This window comes from Leopardus geoffroyi, chromosome E2 (genome assembly GCF_018350155.1).
Source record: "Leopardus geoffroyi isolate Oge1 chromosome E2, O.geoffroyi_Oge1_pat1.0, whole genome shotgun sequence".
In the NCBI taxonomy this organism is placed as follows: domain Eukaryota; kingdom Metazoa; phylum Chordata; class Mammalia; order Carnivora; family Felidae; genus Leopardus; species Leopardus geoffroyi.
The window spans coordinates 18,866,055-18,884,063 of NC_059335.1; the positions used below are offsets into that span (position 1 = coordinate 18,866,055).

The 18,009-nt window shown below is 37.1% G+C and overlaps 1 protein-coding gene across 4 annotated transcripts in view; it reads right to left on the reverse strand.

Annotated features, from left to right (window-relative positions):
* UBA2 (ubiquitin like modifier activating enzyme 2) overlaps window positions 1–18,009 on the reverse strand; it is a 41,280-nt gene that overhangs the window by 22,020 nt on the left and 1,251 nt on the right. For all 4 annotated transcript variants that reach the window (XM_045442502.1, XM_045442501.1, XM_045442503.1 and 1 more), the window contains exons 2-8: window positions 16,108–16,191; window positions 14,910–14,980; window positions 12,930–12,994; window positions 11,662–11,762; window positions 9,585–9,706; window positions 3,322–3,389; window positions 2,600–2,721 (exon numbers count right to left, since the gene is read on the reverse strand). In XM_045442502.1, coding sequence (XP_045298458.1) covers window positions 2,600–2,721; window positions 3,322–3,389; window positions 9,585–9,706; window positions 11,662–11,762; window positions 12,930–12,994; window positions 14,910–14,980; window positions 16,108–16,191 — 633 coding nt within the window. The remainder of the gene's footprint in view (window positions 1–2,599; window positions 2,722–3,321; window positions 3,390–9,584; window positions 9,707–11,661; window positions 11,763–12,929; window positions 12,995–14,909; window positions 14,981–16,107; window positions 16,192–18,009) is intronic.

Here is an 18,009-nt window from a genome sequence, read left to right on the forward strand (position 1 = left end):
ACATAGCTTTGAGTAGTAGCAGGAACTCTGTTCTAGAAGAATCAATAAAGAGTTCAAGGAGATGGTAACATCTGAAATGGGTGCACACATAAGGAAATGAGAAGCACATTATTATTTGGGTAACAAATGTGGTTAGAGACATTTTGTAGAGGACCTTAAGCACTTGGCTGGAAAGCCTCCCAGGCAATGGAGAATTAGTGTGGTTTTCCAGGAACAAGCTCTATCCATGCCCTTTATCCAATTATTAAATACTGGGAAGCCCTCAGAGTTCTGTACTAAACCATCTTCACGCTCTTTTCTCTTTCTATAGGCCTATGAATCCCAGTCTAAACCTCTCTGCTTGCCTTTAGAATCACCTGTCCTTTCTCTAATATTCCACAGGAATCTCAAAATTGATTCTATCACCTTCTCCTTTCCTCTAACCCCTACACAACACACCTGCTTCCCACCTTACCTACCTCAGAGAATGGCACCCTGTTCAGTAGGAACCCAGTTATCATTCCTGATTCTTCACTGTTCCTCACCTTAAACATCCTAACTCCTACTCAATCTACTTTTCCTCCACGCTACACTGGGAATACAAATGGGCTATACTTCAGATCTAGCATTGCACAATCCCAGAAGGCACCTTCCCATATAGACTACAATAGGAATTATCAGGACCTAGAGGGCACAGCATACCCACTGTATTCTCATAGTAATCCTATAGACTACCTTTTAATGGATTCCCATTGCCTTGGTATAACATCCTTGTCATGACCTAGGAAGTCCTGCCTGATCTAGCCTCAGCTTATGTTTCCAGCCCTCTTCCCACTTTCCCCTTTAATGGGCACTGTTTCAGTTTTTCAACCTGAGGCTTTCTTTGTATACGTAGCATTCTTATCCCCCCGCCCCATTCTTTAAAGTCTTGGGTTGAAATATCACTTCCTCTGGAAAGCCTCTTTTGAACCTGCATACTAGGTCTAACAATGTTAAATAATATGTACGTTAAGTCTACTTAGTATCAAAGGGTTCCAATCCATCTGAACTTACTATCACAACATTCTGAATATATTACTTGCTATATGTTTAACTTTCCCTTTGAACTATAAATTACCTAGAAAGAGTTGGCGCCCTATTTTCTCTCTTGTTCACCACTATATCTTCTGTCAGAGTGGTGACTGGCACACAGCAGATGCTTAGTTACCTACTAAACAGCCTGGAGATATACTTCAGATTATGTTGGCATTCAACTGTTGCTCAAACTGGAAGGGAAATAGGTATACAGACACCAGTTTGGAAAATATTGTCACCATCTATAATAAAGTACATTTTAAGCACAATCAAAATCAAAATCCATTTTCCAAAGAAAAGGCTGTAATGAGGAAATAAATGAAATAGGTTTAAGAGTCAACCAGGAGCACCTGGGTGACTCAGTCAGTTAAGTGTCCGAGTCTTGGTTTCAGCTCAGATCATGATCTCACAGAAAATGAGAAACACATTTGGTGGAATGAACAGCAGGATGGAAGAAGCAGAGGAACAAATCAGTGACCTAAAAGACAGGTTACTGTCTTTTAGAAAAAAGAACTATACAAAATGAAAATAGACTTAGGGTACTGGGTGACTCCATGAAACATAATTAACATTCTATCCTAAGAGTCCCAGAAGAAGAGGAGAGAAAAAGGGAGCAAAAAATGTATCTGAAGAAACAATAGTTCCCTAATCTAGGAAAGGAAACATATTCAGATCCAGGGAGGACACAGAACTCCCACCAAAATCAACAAAAGCAGATCCACACCAAAACATACTGTAATTAAATCAGCAAAATACAGTGATAAAGAAAAATTGTAAGACTAAGGCACAAGGAGAAGGAAAAGTAGAAGAATTAACCTTTACTCCAAGAGATACCTCTCAAACAGCAGAGGGGAAAAGAATTTGTATGAAGTGGGACATTCTCTTAACAGGTACATTTTGTCCAATGGTTTCAAACCTGTTAATATATCCTTAAGGTCATCTGCTCAGTGTGGATGTTAAGCATATATGAGGCACTTTTAAGAAAAGCTGAGAAATCTTCAAGTATCTATTATGATAAACTTGCTGGGAAGTGAAGACAAAAGAAGTGAAAAGACTTTTAAAAACACAGACATGAAGACCTACCTGGGCTACAATTAGATAGAGCCAATTAAAAGTCTTCTAGATTTCTCCAGAAATATTCAGCAGGCAAATAATATATACTAATGAAGAGGGATTCAGCCAAGAACGAGGATTAGGAATTCAAGAGCAATTCAGTACATGTCAATCAAATTCCCAAGAGATTTGAGCAGGAAAAGGATATAAGACAAGAAACAGCAGGAATCAAAGGTCAGTTATAAGGAAAACTAAAAAGTTCAGTGAAAGTGAGGGAAGGAAAGACGACCAAGAGTGTATAAGTGAGCCACCAATTTTAATTCCTATGGAGATACCGATTTAACATGAGAGCTAAAAATGTAAAACCTGATTATCCTGATGACACCAATCAACTTATTAAGACGTCATTAGGCATAAAAAGCATATTTCAATTTCATGTACTATTTTAAAACAGAATAAGTCTATCCATAATTATAAAGAAAGCAAATCGAACCTTGGTAAAAAGTTTAACTGGATCATATCCTGTTGATTTAGCCCATTCCTTAGTGGAAATACGTTTAATGTCACCATCTTCATTAGATGCTCTGGCTCTGGCTTCAGCTTCCATTGGTTCCCCTACAAAACAAACACTATTTCATTTTCAGCTGTAAATGTAAAACTAAGCTCTCATCTATTTTGGGGAAAAAAGCCATTCATGGAAGTCACTTGCACATGACGCAATCTAAGTTCAAAGAGAAAGGACAACAATATGCTCATCAGCATCTTTTCCTACCTCAGTTTCTGAAGGCCACATATAGAAGAGTTCAAAGTATGGACTTGTAATCAGATTGAAAACAACTCTCAGCTCTATTTACTACCTTCATGAAATTTCTCTGCACCTTGTCTTCACTAGTAAAACAGGACTACTCACTTTTTAAAACAGTCTTTCAAAGATGAAATAATATGGGGTGCCTAAGTGACTCAGTTAAGCATCTGGCTCTTGATTTCAGCTCAGGTCATGATCTCTCAGTTGGTGGGTTCCATCCCTGTGTCAGGCTCTGCGTTGACAGGAGGGGTGCCTGTGTGGGATTCTCTCTTCCTTTGTCTCTTAAACACATAATATACTATCTAACACATAACAGCAATTATTTTTTTCTCCTCTTATGCTATCAATATTAAGCTAGTAAAAGAAAGGTAGTGCTCACTAAATAAGAGAACATATCCCAATCTACTTACAGGAAGCTTCAGGGTCAGCTCTGTCAGGGGATACTTCTTGATCAGCATCTTCTTCCCCAAACAACTGGCTACAAAAAGAGCAGGAAATATTTACGTACAATAAAATATTATGAACAAATCTTCACTTTGCTTACTTCCCCCAAAACAACTAATTTAGAATATTCCAAATCTTTATACTCCATAAACTTAAAAGCATTAAAGCAACCTGTTTAGATAGCTTGCATCGTCATTTCAACCATAACACAAGGAAGGCTAAATTTTAGTAGACCTATATGCATTCCTATCATCTTGGCACTGCAAATTCCTACGTTAAAATCATTGAGCAAGAGACAGATGAGCAGGGGCACCTAGGTGGCTGGGTGGCTAACTGTCCAACCCCTGATTTTGGCTCAGGTCATGATCTCACAGTTCATGTGTTCAAGCCCTGCATCAGGCTCTGCGCTGACAGTGTGGAGCCTGCTTGGGATTCTGTCTCCCTCTCTCTCTCTCTGCCCCTCCCCAACTCGTGCTCTCTCTCTCTCCCTCTCAAAATTAAATAAATAAACAGAGAGATCCAGGTGAGCAGCTTTTACATTCCAATTTGGATAACATTCTAAGGCCAGAATAATATTTGTGAAGTACACATGCAGTTAGCTATGCAAAAAACACTGTTACACACCTGCCACATGCTGGGTGATCTAGGAATCAGCAGGAATAAGCAAGGAGACATTTTTTTCATGGTAGTATATATCTTTACTACTAACAGGCCTTAAGAAACAGTAATACATTAGCGGAAATTCTTTTTTGTTAATTCAGTTACCCTATAAACTATTTAATAACATTTACAGGAATATAATGTTCCAACCTTTCCTCAAGTACTTGACTTATAAGAAAGGTATCTTTTTAAAGGAATCCTTTAAATAATTAAAAAAAAAAAAAAAAAAAAAAAAAAAGCAGTCATCTCAAAGTTCCTGATACACTTTACAAGAAAATGTCCACTTGTTCTCAAAGTCACTGTACCAATTTCCACCCCCACAATGGCATGTAAGAGTTCCTATCAATTTGCTTCTCTAAATTTAATGTTTTGCCAAACTACTTAGTGTAAAATGGTATCTTATTGTGATTTTATTCTTAATTTTCCAAGTTAGTCATAAAGGTGAACATATCTTCATTTGCTTATTTCCTATTTGGGTTTCCCTCGAAAAGTTCCCGTTCATATTATCTTGTCAGGTTGTCTTTTTCTTACTCATTACAGGAATATATTATACATCATAATTTTTAGTTGATTTTATGTTGCAAAAATTTTCTCATATGTAATGTCTTTTCATAAGACATTTGATGAATTTGAATGAATCAATGTTTTCTTTTGTGGTTGGCACTTTTTGTGTCTTAAGAAATCGTTCCTGAACTCTAAGGATAAAGATTTCCCCCTATATTAGAAAGATTTAGTTTTTCCTTTCACATCTAAATACCTTCTGGACTTAATTTTCATATATTATTTGAAATAGGGAATATAATATTTTCCACATTGATAATGAATTGTCCTTTTACTTAATCCCTTCTTTCATCTGGTATCTCCTATGCAACCTTGGTCATGAATTCTGCATTGTCCCAATGGTCTATTTTTCTATCTCTGCACCAGCAACACACCGTAACTTCCTTTCAGTTTTTATTAAACCTTGACATCTATTAGAACAAGTCACCTTAACTTACTTCAGGAATGTTTGTTTAGGCCTTACTCTTGACATAAATTTTACAATCAGCTGAATGAATTCTTTTTTTTTTATTTTATTTTTTCAACGTTTATTTATTTTTGGGACAGAGAGAGACAGAGCATGAACAGGGGAGGGTCAGAGAGAGAGGGAGACACAGAATCGGAAACAGGCTCCAGGCTCTGAGCCATCAGCCCAGAGCCTGACGCGGGGCTCGAACTCACGGACCGCGAGATCGTGACCTGGCTGAAGTCGGACGCTCAACCGACTGCGCCACCCAGGCGCCCCTCAGCTGAATGAATTCTAATAAAAACTCTGATGAGATTTTAACTGGAATTGCATTTGAATCTATAGATCAACTTGGAGATCAAGGACACATTCTCTCCTTTTATTTTATACTTCCTTTTATGTGCCAGTACTCACTAATCTTCCACACTGGGTCTTACAAATCTTAAGATTTATTCTCAGGTATTTCATGTTTTCTGATGCTTCACATTTAATTATCTTTAATATTTAATTATATGCTTTTATAGTGAGTTATCTACTTTTATATTTTCTAACCGCACGATACTGCATATAGACATGCCGTCTTTTAGTTGGCCATGTTGCTAAACTGTCATTATTTCTAATAATTTGTCTATAGATTCTTTGGAACTTTTCACTATACAGTATGTAAACTATACCGTATGTAAACAACAGTTTTGTTTCTTCTTTTCCCAATTCTTAATCCTCTATTTTCTTTTTGTTTTATTATGCTGGCTAGGAACTTCATTACAACATCAAATAAAAGCAGCAGTAATGGCATCCTTATGCCATCTCAGATTACAAAGGAGATGCTTTATAACTTTTATCATTAAAAATAATGCTTGTATGGGGCGCCTCGGTGGCTCAGTCGGGTAAGCATCTGACTTCAGCTCAGGTCATGGTTCATGGGATCGAGCCCTGTACTGGGCTCTGTGCTGACAGCTCAGAGCCTGAAGCCTGCTTCGGATTGTTTCTCCCTCTCTCTCTCTCTCTCTCAAAACTAAATAAACATTTAAAAAGTTAAAAAAAAAAAAATAATGCTTGTATTAAGCATATGAATGGTAAATAATGGAGGTTTCTGACTGGTGGGAGTGGGCGTGCACAGATAAGCAAGGGGAGGAAGCTAGAATGATCCACATAGTAATGGACTAGAGTTTAGGGAGACACCAGTATGAATTCATGTTTACCTTAATATAGATAGATAGTTAGAAACAGAAATGTTTGTAAATTTGTGTGTATACATACAGATTAGTATAAAAAGACTTTTTTGCTCTGTTGGCTAAAAGGGCTTAAAAGAAACAACACGTAATAGCATGACGAGCATTCAGATCTGAGTTTCTAATGCCATTCTTCAATAAAAGGAAACCAGGGCTCCTTGGAGAAAGGCCTGATACAATGGCAGGAAATAGACATGATGAGCCTGGGGCATCTTCTAGTACCAGAAAGCAAGGAATTGCTCCTCAAACCCCACCACACATTGATGGCATATGTCTAAGAGCACAGTCAACAGAAAGAGCTCCCAATGGCCAAAGCCAGAACAATCTGAGCAACAAAATACCCTACTGGATTATAACCCAAAGTATAAAATACATTCAATGAGTCCACATTGATGTAAATGATTGAATAAATCAATAAACAGGTGAGAAGAGACAAACCTTCCAGGCAGAAGAACTCTAAATTTTTTTTTTTTTTTCAATGTTTATTTATTTTTGGGACAGAGAGAGACAGAGCATGAACGGGGGAGGGGCAGAGAGAGAGGGAGACACAGAATCGGAAACAGGCTCCAGGCTCTGAGCCATCAGCCCAGAGCCCGACGCGGGGCTCGAACTCACGGACCGCGAGATTGTGACCTGGCTGAAGTCGGACGCTTAACCGACTGCGCCACCCAGGCGCCCCAGAAGAACTCTAAATAACTTACATAGATACTCTGCCCTCAAGGAAGCAGAAAACAGCTCCCATTTTTTAGGTGTGGGCTGCACAGAGTGACTTCCTTCCAAAGTGCATGGCACAATATAGAAAGTGGGGGTGAAAGGGGCGCCTGGGTGGTTCAGTAGTTTAAGTGTCTGACTTAGGCTCAGGTCATGGTCTCATGGCCCGTGAGTTCTAGCCCTGCGTCGGGCTCTGTGTTGACAGCTCAGAGCCTGGATCCTGCTTTGGATTCTGTGTCTCCCTCTCTCTCTGCCCCTCCCCTGCTCGCACCCTCTCTCTCCTTCAAAAATAAACATTAAAAAAGTGAGAAACTTTACAGTGGAGAAACCGGACAAACACTACCTTAGCTAAGTGATCAAGGCCAACATTAACAGTCATCAATCTTGTCAATAACATATTCTTCACATGATGTGATGAAAATGGCAATTTAACTACCTCTGTGATTTCCCTCTCAACAGCTCAAAATGATAGTATGTCATGAAAAAAAAAAAAAATTTCAATAGTGGGGTATCCTACAAAATACCTGACCAGTACTCTTCCAGACCAGTCCTCCAGACTCCTAATTTCTTTGGAGGTCACAGACAACAAGGAAAGCCTGAGAAACTGTCACAGTCAAAGGAGGCCTAAAGAGACATAACAGACATCTAATGGTAATGTGGTATCCTGGAACAAAAAAGGGACACTGGGTAAAAACAAAGGGCTCTCTAAATAAAATATGGACTTCAGTTAATAAAGATACCAGTAGTGGTTCCATAATTGTTACATATGTATCATAAGATGCTAACAGAGGAAACTGGGTGTGAGAACTCTGTTCTATCTTCTCAATTTTCCTGTAAATCTGAAACTGTTCTAAAAAGTCTGTTAAAAAGAAAAAAAGTCTGCTAAATGAAGCTTACATTTTTTGTGAAATTTCATCATTATACCATTATATGCATACTCTTCTGAGTGCATATACATTATACCGTAATCAAAGAAAATCAAACAAACTCTGTTTTAACTAGGCTCCATGCCCCATGTGGGGCTTGAACTCACAACCTTGAGATTAAAAGTCACATTGCATGCTCCACCGACTGAGCCAGCAAGGCTCCCCGAAAACCAGTGTTTGCTGTAGGTTTGTAAAAGGCATCTTTTACCAGGTTGATAAAGTTTTCTTCATATTTTATTAAGAATTTTTGTCATGAGGGGCACCTGGCTGGCTCAGTTGGTGGAATGTGCGACTCTTGATCTTGGGGTTGTAAAATTCCCACGTTGGGTATAGAGAATACTTAAAATAAAGGATTAAAAATAAAATCTTAAAAAAAAAAAACAAAAACCACAATTTTTGTCATGAAAGGGTATTTCCTGAATTTTGTCAAATGTTTTTTCTGCATCTATGAAGGCTATCCAGTTTCTCTTTATTTTCTTAATGAAGTGAATGATGTGTATTAAATTGTGGCTTGTATTCTTAGAATAAATACAACCTTGTCGTGGTATACTTTTTGTTTTACACAATTCTAGATTTGTATGTAAATATTTTGTATAGGATTTTTGCATCTATGTTTATGAATGAGAATGTCCTGAAATTTTCCTTTTATTCCATTATGGCCTTAACTGGTTTTGTTATCAAAGACATCAGAGTCCCATAATAAAAACTAAGAAGTACTGCATTTTTAAAAGATGTCTCTGGGACAGTTTACCTTATTAGAATGATATATTGTAAATTCAGTGGAAATCACCTGTAAATTCATAAAGGTTTGTTGCATTACTAAGAATTAAAACGACTGACTAAACTCCCCTAAGACACAGTACAGTTCAGGCTTTCTATTTCTTTTTTAATTAATTTTTTGGGGTTTTTTAAAGTTTTTTAAAATGAATTTATCCAGATCATTAAAATTTTCAGTATACTGGCATGGTATTTTTATTATCATCTTTTTGTTCTCTACTATCATTTAAATCTATGCTGAGATTACATTCTCCATTTAGTTATTCATCTTTCCTGTCCTTTTCATGATGAACTCGATAAAGTATTTTTTCCCTCTTATCTCAATTATATCCTTCCTGCTAATTTCTTTGGAGTTTATCCCGTCTTTCTAAGTTGGATCCTTAGCACATTAACGTTCATCTTTCTTCAAGTGTGTAAGCCTAGAACTTTTCTTCCAGCTACCACATTTGATGCATCCAACTTTCACATGTATTACTTTCGTTATCACTAAAAAGTATTTTTATTTCCATTAGTTTTTAACCAATGAATTAAAAACAGGCATGCAATGTTGACTGAATTTAATCTACCGAATATCTCCACCATATTTAAAAGAATATTCATCTGGGGTGCCTGGGTGGATCAGTCAGTTAAGCGTCTGCCTCTTGATTTCGGCTCCGGTCACGACCTCACAGTTCATGAGTTTGAGCCCCCATATTGGACTCTATGCTACAGCACAGAGCCTGCTTAGGATTCTCTCCTTCCCTCTCTCTCTGCTTCTCTCCAGCTCGTGCTCTCTCTCTCAAAATAAATAAACTCTTTAAAATAAATAAGTAAATAAAAGAATATTCATCGTAATCTCTCCAAGAGATTTAAATAAAAACAGCCCCATTTCCTATCATCAGTACTGAAAATATACCCAGAAATATATATACTCTTACTTGAACAAATACTTTGCCCAAACGATGCAATGAATAGGTTCTGAAGGTGTGTTACGAATTGTACAGCCAGGAAAAGTTCTCTGGGTAGGTTTGGGATGACACTCATAACACTCAGTTACACCCTGCAAAATCAGGATATGAGAACAACATTTATCCCATGATGGTGGTTTTCCAACACTATCGAGTAATATCATCATAAACATTCATTCATCTACATTCCAACTGTATTTTGTACTGTCAAGGAAATTTAAAAATATTAGTGACTCCAAAATTCTTACTTTACAGATGAGGAACTATAACAAATATGAACTGAATCAATCACAGTCACAGCTAAGTCTAAGCCAGGATTTCTCTGACTCCTGGACCAGTGAACACCACTTACAACAAGCCAAAGGAAATTACTGTACCTGAATATCAAACACAAGAAGTTTACCTTAATCACATTAAACAAAAGAAAAATTACTAGATAGACAAACAACAGCTTTCTAACCAATTATCTGTCAAAGGTGTGGACCTCCATTATTTAAATATTACCCATTATATTCGTGTTACTTGTAATTTCCTAAAAACTAAGCAAATTAAAAGTAATTATTAATTTCAAGAACTACCTAGATACACAGAAAATTCCTGGCTATTACCAAACCAATACTCTTCATTTTGTTGATTTAGGCTTACATCTTTTTTTTTTTTCCATTTTATTTTTTAAATTTTAGTTAGTTAACATACAGTGCAATACTGGTTTCAGGAAGAATTCAGTTAAGCTTACATTTTAACTTGCACCATAAGGAATCCTTGGAAGAAGTCTATGGTACATAAGACAATTTTTCAAAACCATCAGATGAATATTCCTCAATTGAGCAATTCTCAACCTCAGTCTTAATACATACCAATATCTTAAGATCATGTTAATAAGCAATGTCTTTACAATAATGGTTAAAGAACCAAAACTTGAGGGGAGCCTGGGTGGCTCAGTCTAACTTCAGCTCAGGTCATGACCTCATAGTTCCTGACTTGGAGCCCCACATCAGGCTTTCTGCTGTCAACACAGAGCCCACTCAGATCCTCTCTCTCTGTCCCTTCCCCACTGGCTCATGCATGCACTTTCTCTCTCTCAACAAGAAACCTAAAAAAGAACCCCAACTGGCAAATAGTGTTTTAACATAAATGGCAGCAGATCCAGGGTTTTCTCCATAATACCATTTCTGGTGTCCTTTGAATAAGCTTTCTTGGGGGCAGCCATTCCTTAAATCACAGTAGAAAACAAGAGAACTACTGCTTTGACCTATGAATAGATCCTGAAGGAATCCACTGATTTAACTAAAATTTAACACACACTGACATTTACAACAGTCTTTGTAGAATGATACTAAATAAGCTTCCAAGAGTAGTATTTATCAGCTGAAACAAATGAAGCAGAGCCACAATTTTCAACATGGGTAAACTGCCAAATAATGGACAAAAATAGCAAATTTTAAGTCAAGTGTAATTCCTTTTGGTTTCAAAACCTGCAAAATGATTCTTCAAATGTATCTATGTTTAATTTCCTTGAAAGAACTAGAAAACAAAAACAAACAAAAAACAACAACAAACCACAATGCTGCATTTTATAAACTGGGTTTGAGTGCACAGGTATTTATTTACTCTATTATTCTCTAGTTTTATCTAAACATTTGAAATATTTCACAAAGACACCAAAATTTTTCAAAGTACTCTTCAGATCTATGAACCTAGACTTTAGATAAAAAATAACTTTGCAGAAGGCAGTTTCATCATATATCAACTACAGCATGACATGTAGCCTCAGCTACAAAGAATTTTAAAAGGCAGTATTATTATATTTACCAGTCTAATAATTTTAATATACAAGCTACAGAAACAAAGTAGCACAGAGTTTAAAAAAAAAAAAAAAAAAATCTCTGCTTATAATACTCTTTATTACTTGATACATCTAGTTTTATCAGAGTACAAAAATCCCTACATCTTGGGTACTAACCAGCCCATATCATGTAAACCCAAAGTTTACTTCTTCCCTCCATAAGATCACAAATATTTGGGAAGTAAAAAAAATTTATTTTACCTTTTTGATGGTAGTTACTTGCCCAAGATAACCAGCAGTTCCACTCTCAATAAGAGGAACATCAGCTGCCAGGCACATCCTATTAACATGGTTGCGAGCAGCTGGAAGAAAAACACTAGTTAGCAGGAGTTGATGGGGGGAAAAATCAGTTACCTTTAATTAGGATGACATTTACCCAAACTAATTTTTTTTTATTTTTATATGCAATTTTCTTATAGCTATGACCAGGGTAATACAACTGTTACATAAGAGACATTCGCTAGCAAAATTCCAAATACAAGGAATTTATATGACAAATTTACTCCAAGAAAAAGCACCCTTACTATACTTTTTAAATTCCAAAATGTCACCTTTCTATTCTATAGCTGTGTCCCCTCTATTAATCTTGGCTAAAATATTGTCTCAATGAGTTCTGAGTCCTTAACTTACTATTATTCTAATAAAATTATCAGGTAACACATGGCAATGAATGGAGAATGTGGAATATCAACTTGGAACTATAAAGGCAGTTTAAGGCAAGGGGAGTAAAGAGGAGTCTAATAAGTCATCCTGACTTTCTCTGCTTTGTGTTTTTTCTTTGGTATTTCTGGCTCAAAATTGTTACAAACCACTCCACAGGTGTTGTTTTACATGTGGAACAATGACTGGCTATACAATACTTGATTATAAGAAACATCACCCCCTACTGTGAAAAGCTTAAATGGTTCAAAATGTGTACATCTAAATAGAATCTAGGCTGATATTTTATGGCACCAGCCATATCTAAAATAATTCAAGATCCATGGCATCTATGCTAACTTTGACAACCTGTTGCCACATTCTCAAAACCATGGTTTTAGGGCCCTGATTGCACTTTAGAATCACGTAGGAAATTGAAAAATTATGATATTCAGAGTCTGATTTAATTGGTCTTGGTGGGATGTAGGCATTGATATTTCATCTCCATATAAATGAAGGAAGTCACACTGTGCTTCAGTGATGGAATACTCTGAAACAAGCACACACCCACATACCAAATGTACTCACCCTCTTTAGCGTTTTAACAACTTCTATCTTCACACCTTTTGGCACAATAGCAGAGTATATGATAGCTAAATTCCTGCCTGTTCTAGTTAAAATTACAACCAACTGGTAAACTTTAAACCTAACCTTACTTCTCTCTGGATTCGAACTACTGAGGAAATATTTAAAATACTAAAAAGTATAAACAGCCTTGTTATAGGGGAAGGAAAATACTTAGAAATTAAATGTATTAAAAATAATCTCACCTCTGTTATCCAAAGCATTCATAACCAATATAAACTGTCGAAAAAATTCCACATTATAGTCAGGGCTACAAAACAAAATAAAACAAATGTCACCAAAACAACTGGCCTTACACATGATCTTCATGGCATAATACAGGGTCCTAAAAAGCGTATTAAAGTAATGGTGCAAAAATAACTGATATTAGGGAGGGGTCTCTATTATACATTTGATTTTTTTCCAAATACCATAAGCAGATTTTAACGAAATTACTTCCTACTAATCCCTGTTAGTGACTAGACACCCTTTCTGGCCAGCTACCCAGGGCTCAAGAGCAGGATCTCAAACTGGCAGAAAGATGGCATGGCTTCACAGGTCCCATAGGCCCTCTCTGGGCAGCCTGGGAACATACAAAGAACACATTCCCAGGATATGCCTGGCCTCTGGCTTCACCTCACATGGTCAGGATCAGGCAGGGTTCAGGCCTCTAGGGTTCCCACTTTTAGCAGCACTGGGAAAGCAATACGGGTAAGAGGGTTATAGAGGTAGGCAAAGGCTTGCAGAGCAAACAACCAGGGAATAAAAAAGGTGGAGATACATATTTCCGGAGAAAGTGTAAGACTTTCTCTAATTCCAGACCTCAAATGAGAAATTATTATTTTTAATACCATTTACTTGTAAGCCAGACAACAACTATACATAAAGGATAATTTAGATCCAGGATTCCTTTGCCCCAACACTTCCATAGTTATATATTCATGGAGAGCAGAGAATATTTATGTACTGTGAAAACTATGACCCCTTCACAATTCCTAGTGTTATATTATAGAAGTCATAGTCAAAATAAATATTTTGGGAAGCAACCTTTGAAACTGAAGAAGATCACAGATGAAATCAATCAGAATGAGAGCAATATACTTAGAAAAGTCTGGATCATTATATAAGGATTTTTCATAGTTTACTGTATCTTTATTTAAAACAAAAATAAAGGCCCTTTATAAGTTTCTCATTAAAAAGTAACTCGTTTAGGGGCGCCTGGGTGGCGCAGTCGGTTAAGCGTCCGACTTCAGCCAGGTCACGATCTCGCGGTCCGTGAGTTCGAGCCCCGCGTCAGGCTCTGGGCTGATGGCTCAGAGCCTGGAGCCTGTTTCTGATTCTGTGTCTCCTTCTCTCTCTGCCCCTCCCCCGTTCATGCTCTGTCTCTGTCCCAAAAATAAATAATAAATAAACGTTGAAAAAAAAAAAAAAGTAACTCGTTTAAAAAACTCTCATTAAAAAGTAACTCATTTAAAAAACTCTCATTTAAAAAGTAACTCATTTAGGGGCGCCTGGGTGGCGCAGTCGGTTAAGCGTCCGACTTCAGCCAGGTCACGATCTCGCGGTCCGTGAGTTCGAGCCCCATGTCGGGCTCTGGGCTGATGGCTCAGAGCCTGGAGCCTGTTTCCGATTCTGTGTCTCCCTCTCTCTCTGCCCCTCCCCCGTTCATGCTCTGTCTCTCTCTGTCCCAAAAAAATAAATAAACGTTGAAAAAAAAAAAAAAAAAAAAAGTAACTCATTTAAAGAATTAAAATATCTTACCTCTTCTCTAACTCCCTGAAATCATATAAACTTCAAAAACACAACTTATTATGTGAGTACAAGCTACCACATTTTAATTTTTCTAGAAAATTTTTTTTACAAAATTATTATTTAAATTTCAGTTAGTTAACATTCAGTGTTATACTAGCTATTTAGTGACTCAACACTTACATACAATACCAGGCGCTCATCATCAGTGCCCTCCTTAATACCCTTTATCTATTTAACCCACCCCCACTCCACCCCCTGCACCTTCCCTCTGATAACCATCAGTTTGTTCTTTATAATTAAGATTAAAAAAAAAAAAAAAAAAAATCTTAAAAAGCAGAATGACCTCAAGCTCATGTAGCTAATAAAAATACCACATACTTTGAAAGTTTAACTCACAACAAACTCAATTCTGCAACATAATAATTAGAACATACTTCATGATGCTGTCATGGTAGGCTATGATATTAGCTTTCGGGTAAAACTGCAGTACACTTTCTTTAGCAACCTGGAAAAACAAACACTCAATTACTAACTTGATTGCTACAACATTTCTCTCTGAATTTCAAATTTATTTATGGCAAACAATACTGTTATTTCACCTACTTACATAAATATGTTATATTAAATATAAACATATAAATTTAATATCTTATATTATAAACTAAAGGAATATAAAAATGTGACAAAATTTCATTAACATTAAGCTATACACATTTTAATAAAAATAACAGGAGAGCCGGCCCTTTCCCATATATACATCTACATGAATGGTAAACTTCAGCAAAAATATAAAATGCAGTAACTAGGTGTTAACCCATTCATTCATTCAAGAAGTATTTAGTATCTTCTATTTACCAGGATCTGTATGAAGCATTGGTAAGCCAAAGGGACACTAATCAATGTAGATAAACAAAATTACAAACAATGATAAATGATACACAGAAAAAGTAGAAGTTGTGGGGTGCCTGCCTGGCTCTGTTGCAAGGAAGAACATGCAACTCTTGATCTCTGGTTGTGAGTGCAAGCCCCATGTTAGATGTAACAATTACTTAAATGTATTCAAAAAATCTTTAAAAAAAAAAAAAAAAAGAGTAGAAGTTGTGAGAGGAAGGTCTTAGTCTAAGAGGTTTATTCAGAGCATATCACTAGAGAAGGAAGCCAAAATTTGAAAACTGAAAAGGAGGTAAGAGTGGGAGTTTGCCAAAAGTGTTGGGAGAAAAAGCAAAGTAAAAAGATGTTTTAAGACCTTGAGTCAAGATGGAATATTCAAGGAACTAAAGAAAGGTCAAGATGGCTAGAACCTCAGGGAGGTTGTCTTTTTCTAAAAGGGACAAGAGCATGGGCTGTAGGTTCTCTAGCCCTCAAATACAGGAGAAGCCAATCTGCAGGAACACAGAACAAAGCTCATCCTAAGCAAACAATCAGAAATTTAAATATGAAGGGGACACCGTTTACACGATTGAGGACAGGATAGCCTTAGAGGATCAAAATGGAAGGATGTACTCTTAGGTGCCGTCCCCTATATTCTCCCTCCCACTGAAGAGTCCCAGTTAATCTGATACCATAAAGAGAAGATCCATCAAAGTGCAAAAATATAAATGAACAGAAATGGTATAAGAAAAGTAAAGTTACCTGGGCCTTTGATCTTCCAACATGTTTCTTTTGAAACAAAAACTGCCTGTTGAGGTTGCTGACGTCGATAGTATCCAGATCAATCTACAAGCGCATAAACTCCAGATAAATCACAAATTTTCTGGTATGTGTGAGCAATATCATTATCCTCAGCACCCATAACCCAAAACTTTTGCTATTTGCTACATTAGCAGAGGAAATGCTTTCCCCGGTAATACCAAAATTGTTAAACTGATAAAAATACTTTAACACATATGAAAAAAAAATCAAGATTTAATTTCAGAGATAAGTTTCTCAAAAATATTTTAGAAAGGATGCATTTTTTTGTTTAACCATCTTGGCAAATGTTTGGAAATTCCTTAGATGGCATAAAATCATAATGGGTTTATTAAAATAAATATAATTCATTTCTTTACTCTTTCAAATCAAATAAATCAGATTTAACTGTGACCCGTTTTTCTTAAATGACACTTAGCAGATTTACTGAGTTTTTGTTGCTTTAGTTCAAAAGTCTTCCCCCACACACAACTCCATTTACTATTCTCACCTAAGGGCTATGAAAGGAAACATCCACACAAGTTGAAAAAAGTGTCACATTTTAACTTTTATCAAATTGCTGCTTAAAAATAAACACAAGAGGGGCGCCTGGGTGGCTCAGCCGGTTGGGTGTCTGACTTTGGCTCAGGTCATGATCTCACAGTTCCTGAGTTCAGTCCCACATCGAGCCCCACATCAAACCCCACATCAAGCTGGCTGTTGTCAGCAGGGAGCAGGCTCTGGATCCTCTGACCCCTTCTCCCTTGGTCCCTCCCGCTCTTGTTCTCTGTCTCTCAAAAACAAACAAACAAATAAATAAATAAATAAATAAATAAATAAGGGAAGAAAATAAGAATGACTAAAGACTTTCTATAAATTTATATTAAGAGTCATCAAACATTCTAATTGTGAAACATCTTAACAGCTTTGGTTATAATTTCTGAAAGTCATCATATATAACCATCTAAACATTTTCTATTTGTACTTTCTAAATGTATAAAAATTAAATCAAATAGGGGCACCTGGGTGGCTCAGTTAAGTGCCCACTGCCCACTTCGCCTCACTCAGGTCATGATCTCATGGTTTGTAAGTTCAAGCCCCAAGTCCAGCTCTGCGCTGACCACTCAAGAGCCTGGAGCCCGCTTTGGATTCTGTCTCTCCCTCTCTCTCTGCTCCTCTCCCGCTCACACTCTCTCTCTCCCTCTCAAAAATAATAAACATTAAATTTTTTGATTAAATTAAATAGAAAAGGATCAGCATTTATTGTTCAGGTGCCCAATTCACTGTCTTGTCTATTACAAGACAGTTCCTTTAATTTTTTTAATGTTTGTTTATTTTTGGGAGAAAGAGAGCCCGCACATGCGGGGGGGGGGGGGGGGGGGGGGGGGGGGGGGGCAGACAGAGAAGGAGAGAGAATAGGAAGCAGGCTCCAGGCTCCCAGGGCTCAGCACAGAGAGACCCACCCGGGGCTCAAACCCACGGAGTTGGGAAATCATGACCTGAGCCCAAGTCACATGCCCACCAGAGTGAGCCACCCAGGCGCCCCACAAAACGGTTCTTTTAAACATGCAGCAATAGGTACCAGCTGAAGCACAATCATATTTGGATTTGTGGTACAGAACTGGATGGGAAGAATAACTTTGTAACAGCCAAAGGAAAGATGTGTAAATTCTTCCCCCGCCCCTCATTTCATAGTTCAGTCTGCCATATTTACTTTTTTTCCATTCCGTGTTTCCACTACACTTTTTTTTATTTATTTATTTTTTTTTTTAATTTTTTTTTCGTTTATTCATTTTTGGGACAGAGAGAGACAGAGCATGAACGGGGGAGGGGCAGAGAGAGAGGGAGACACAGAATCAGAAACAG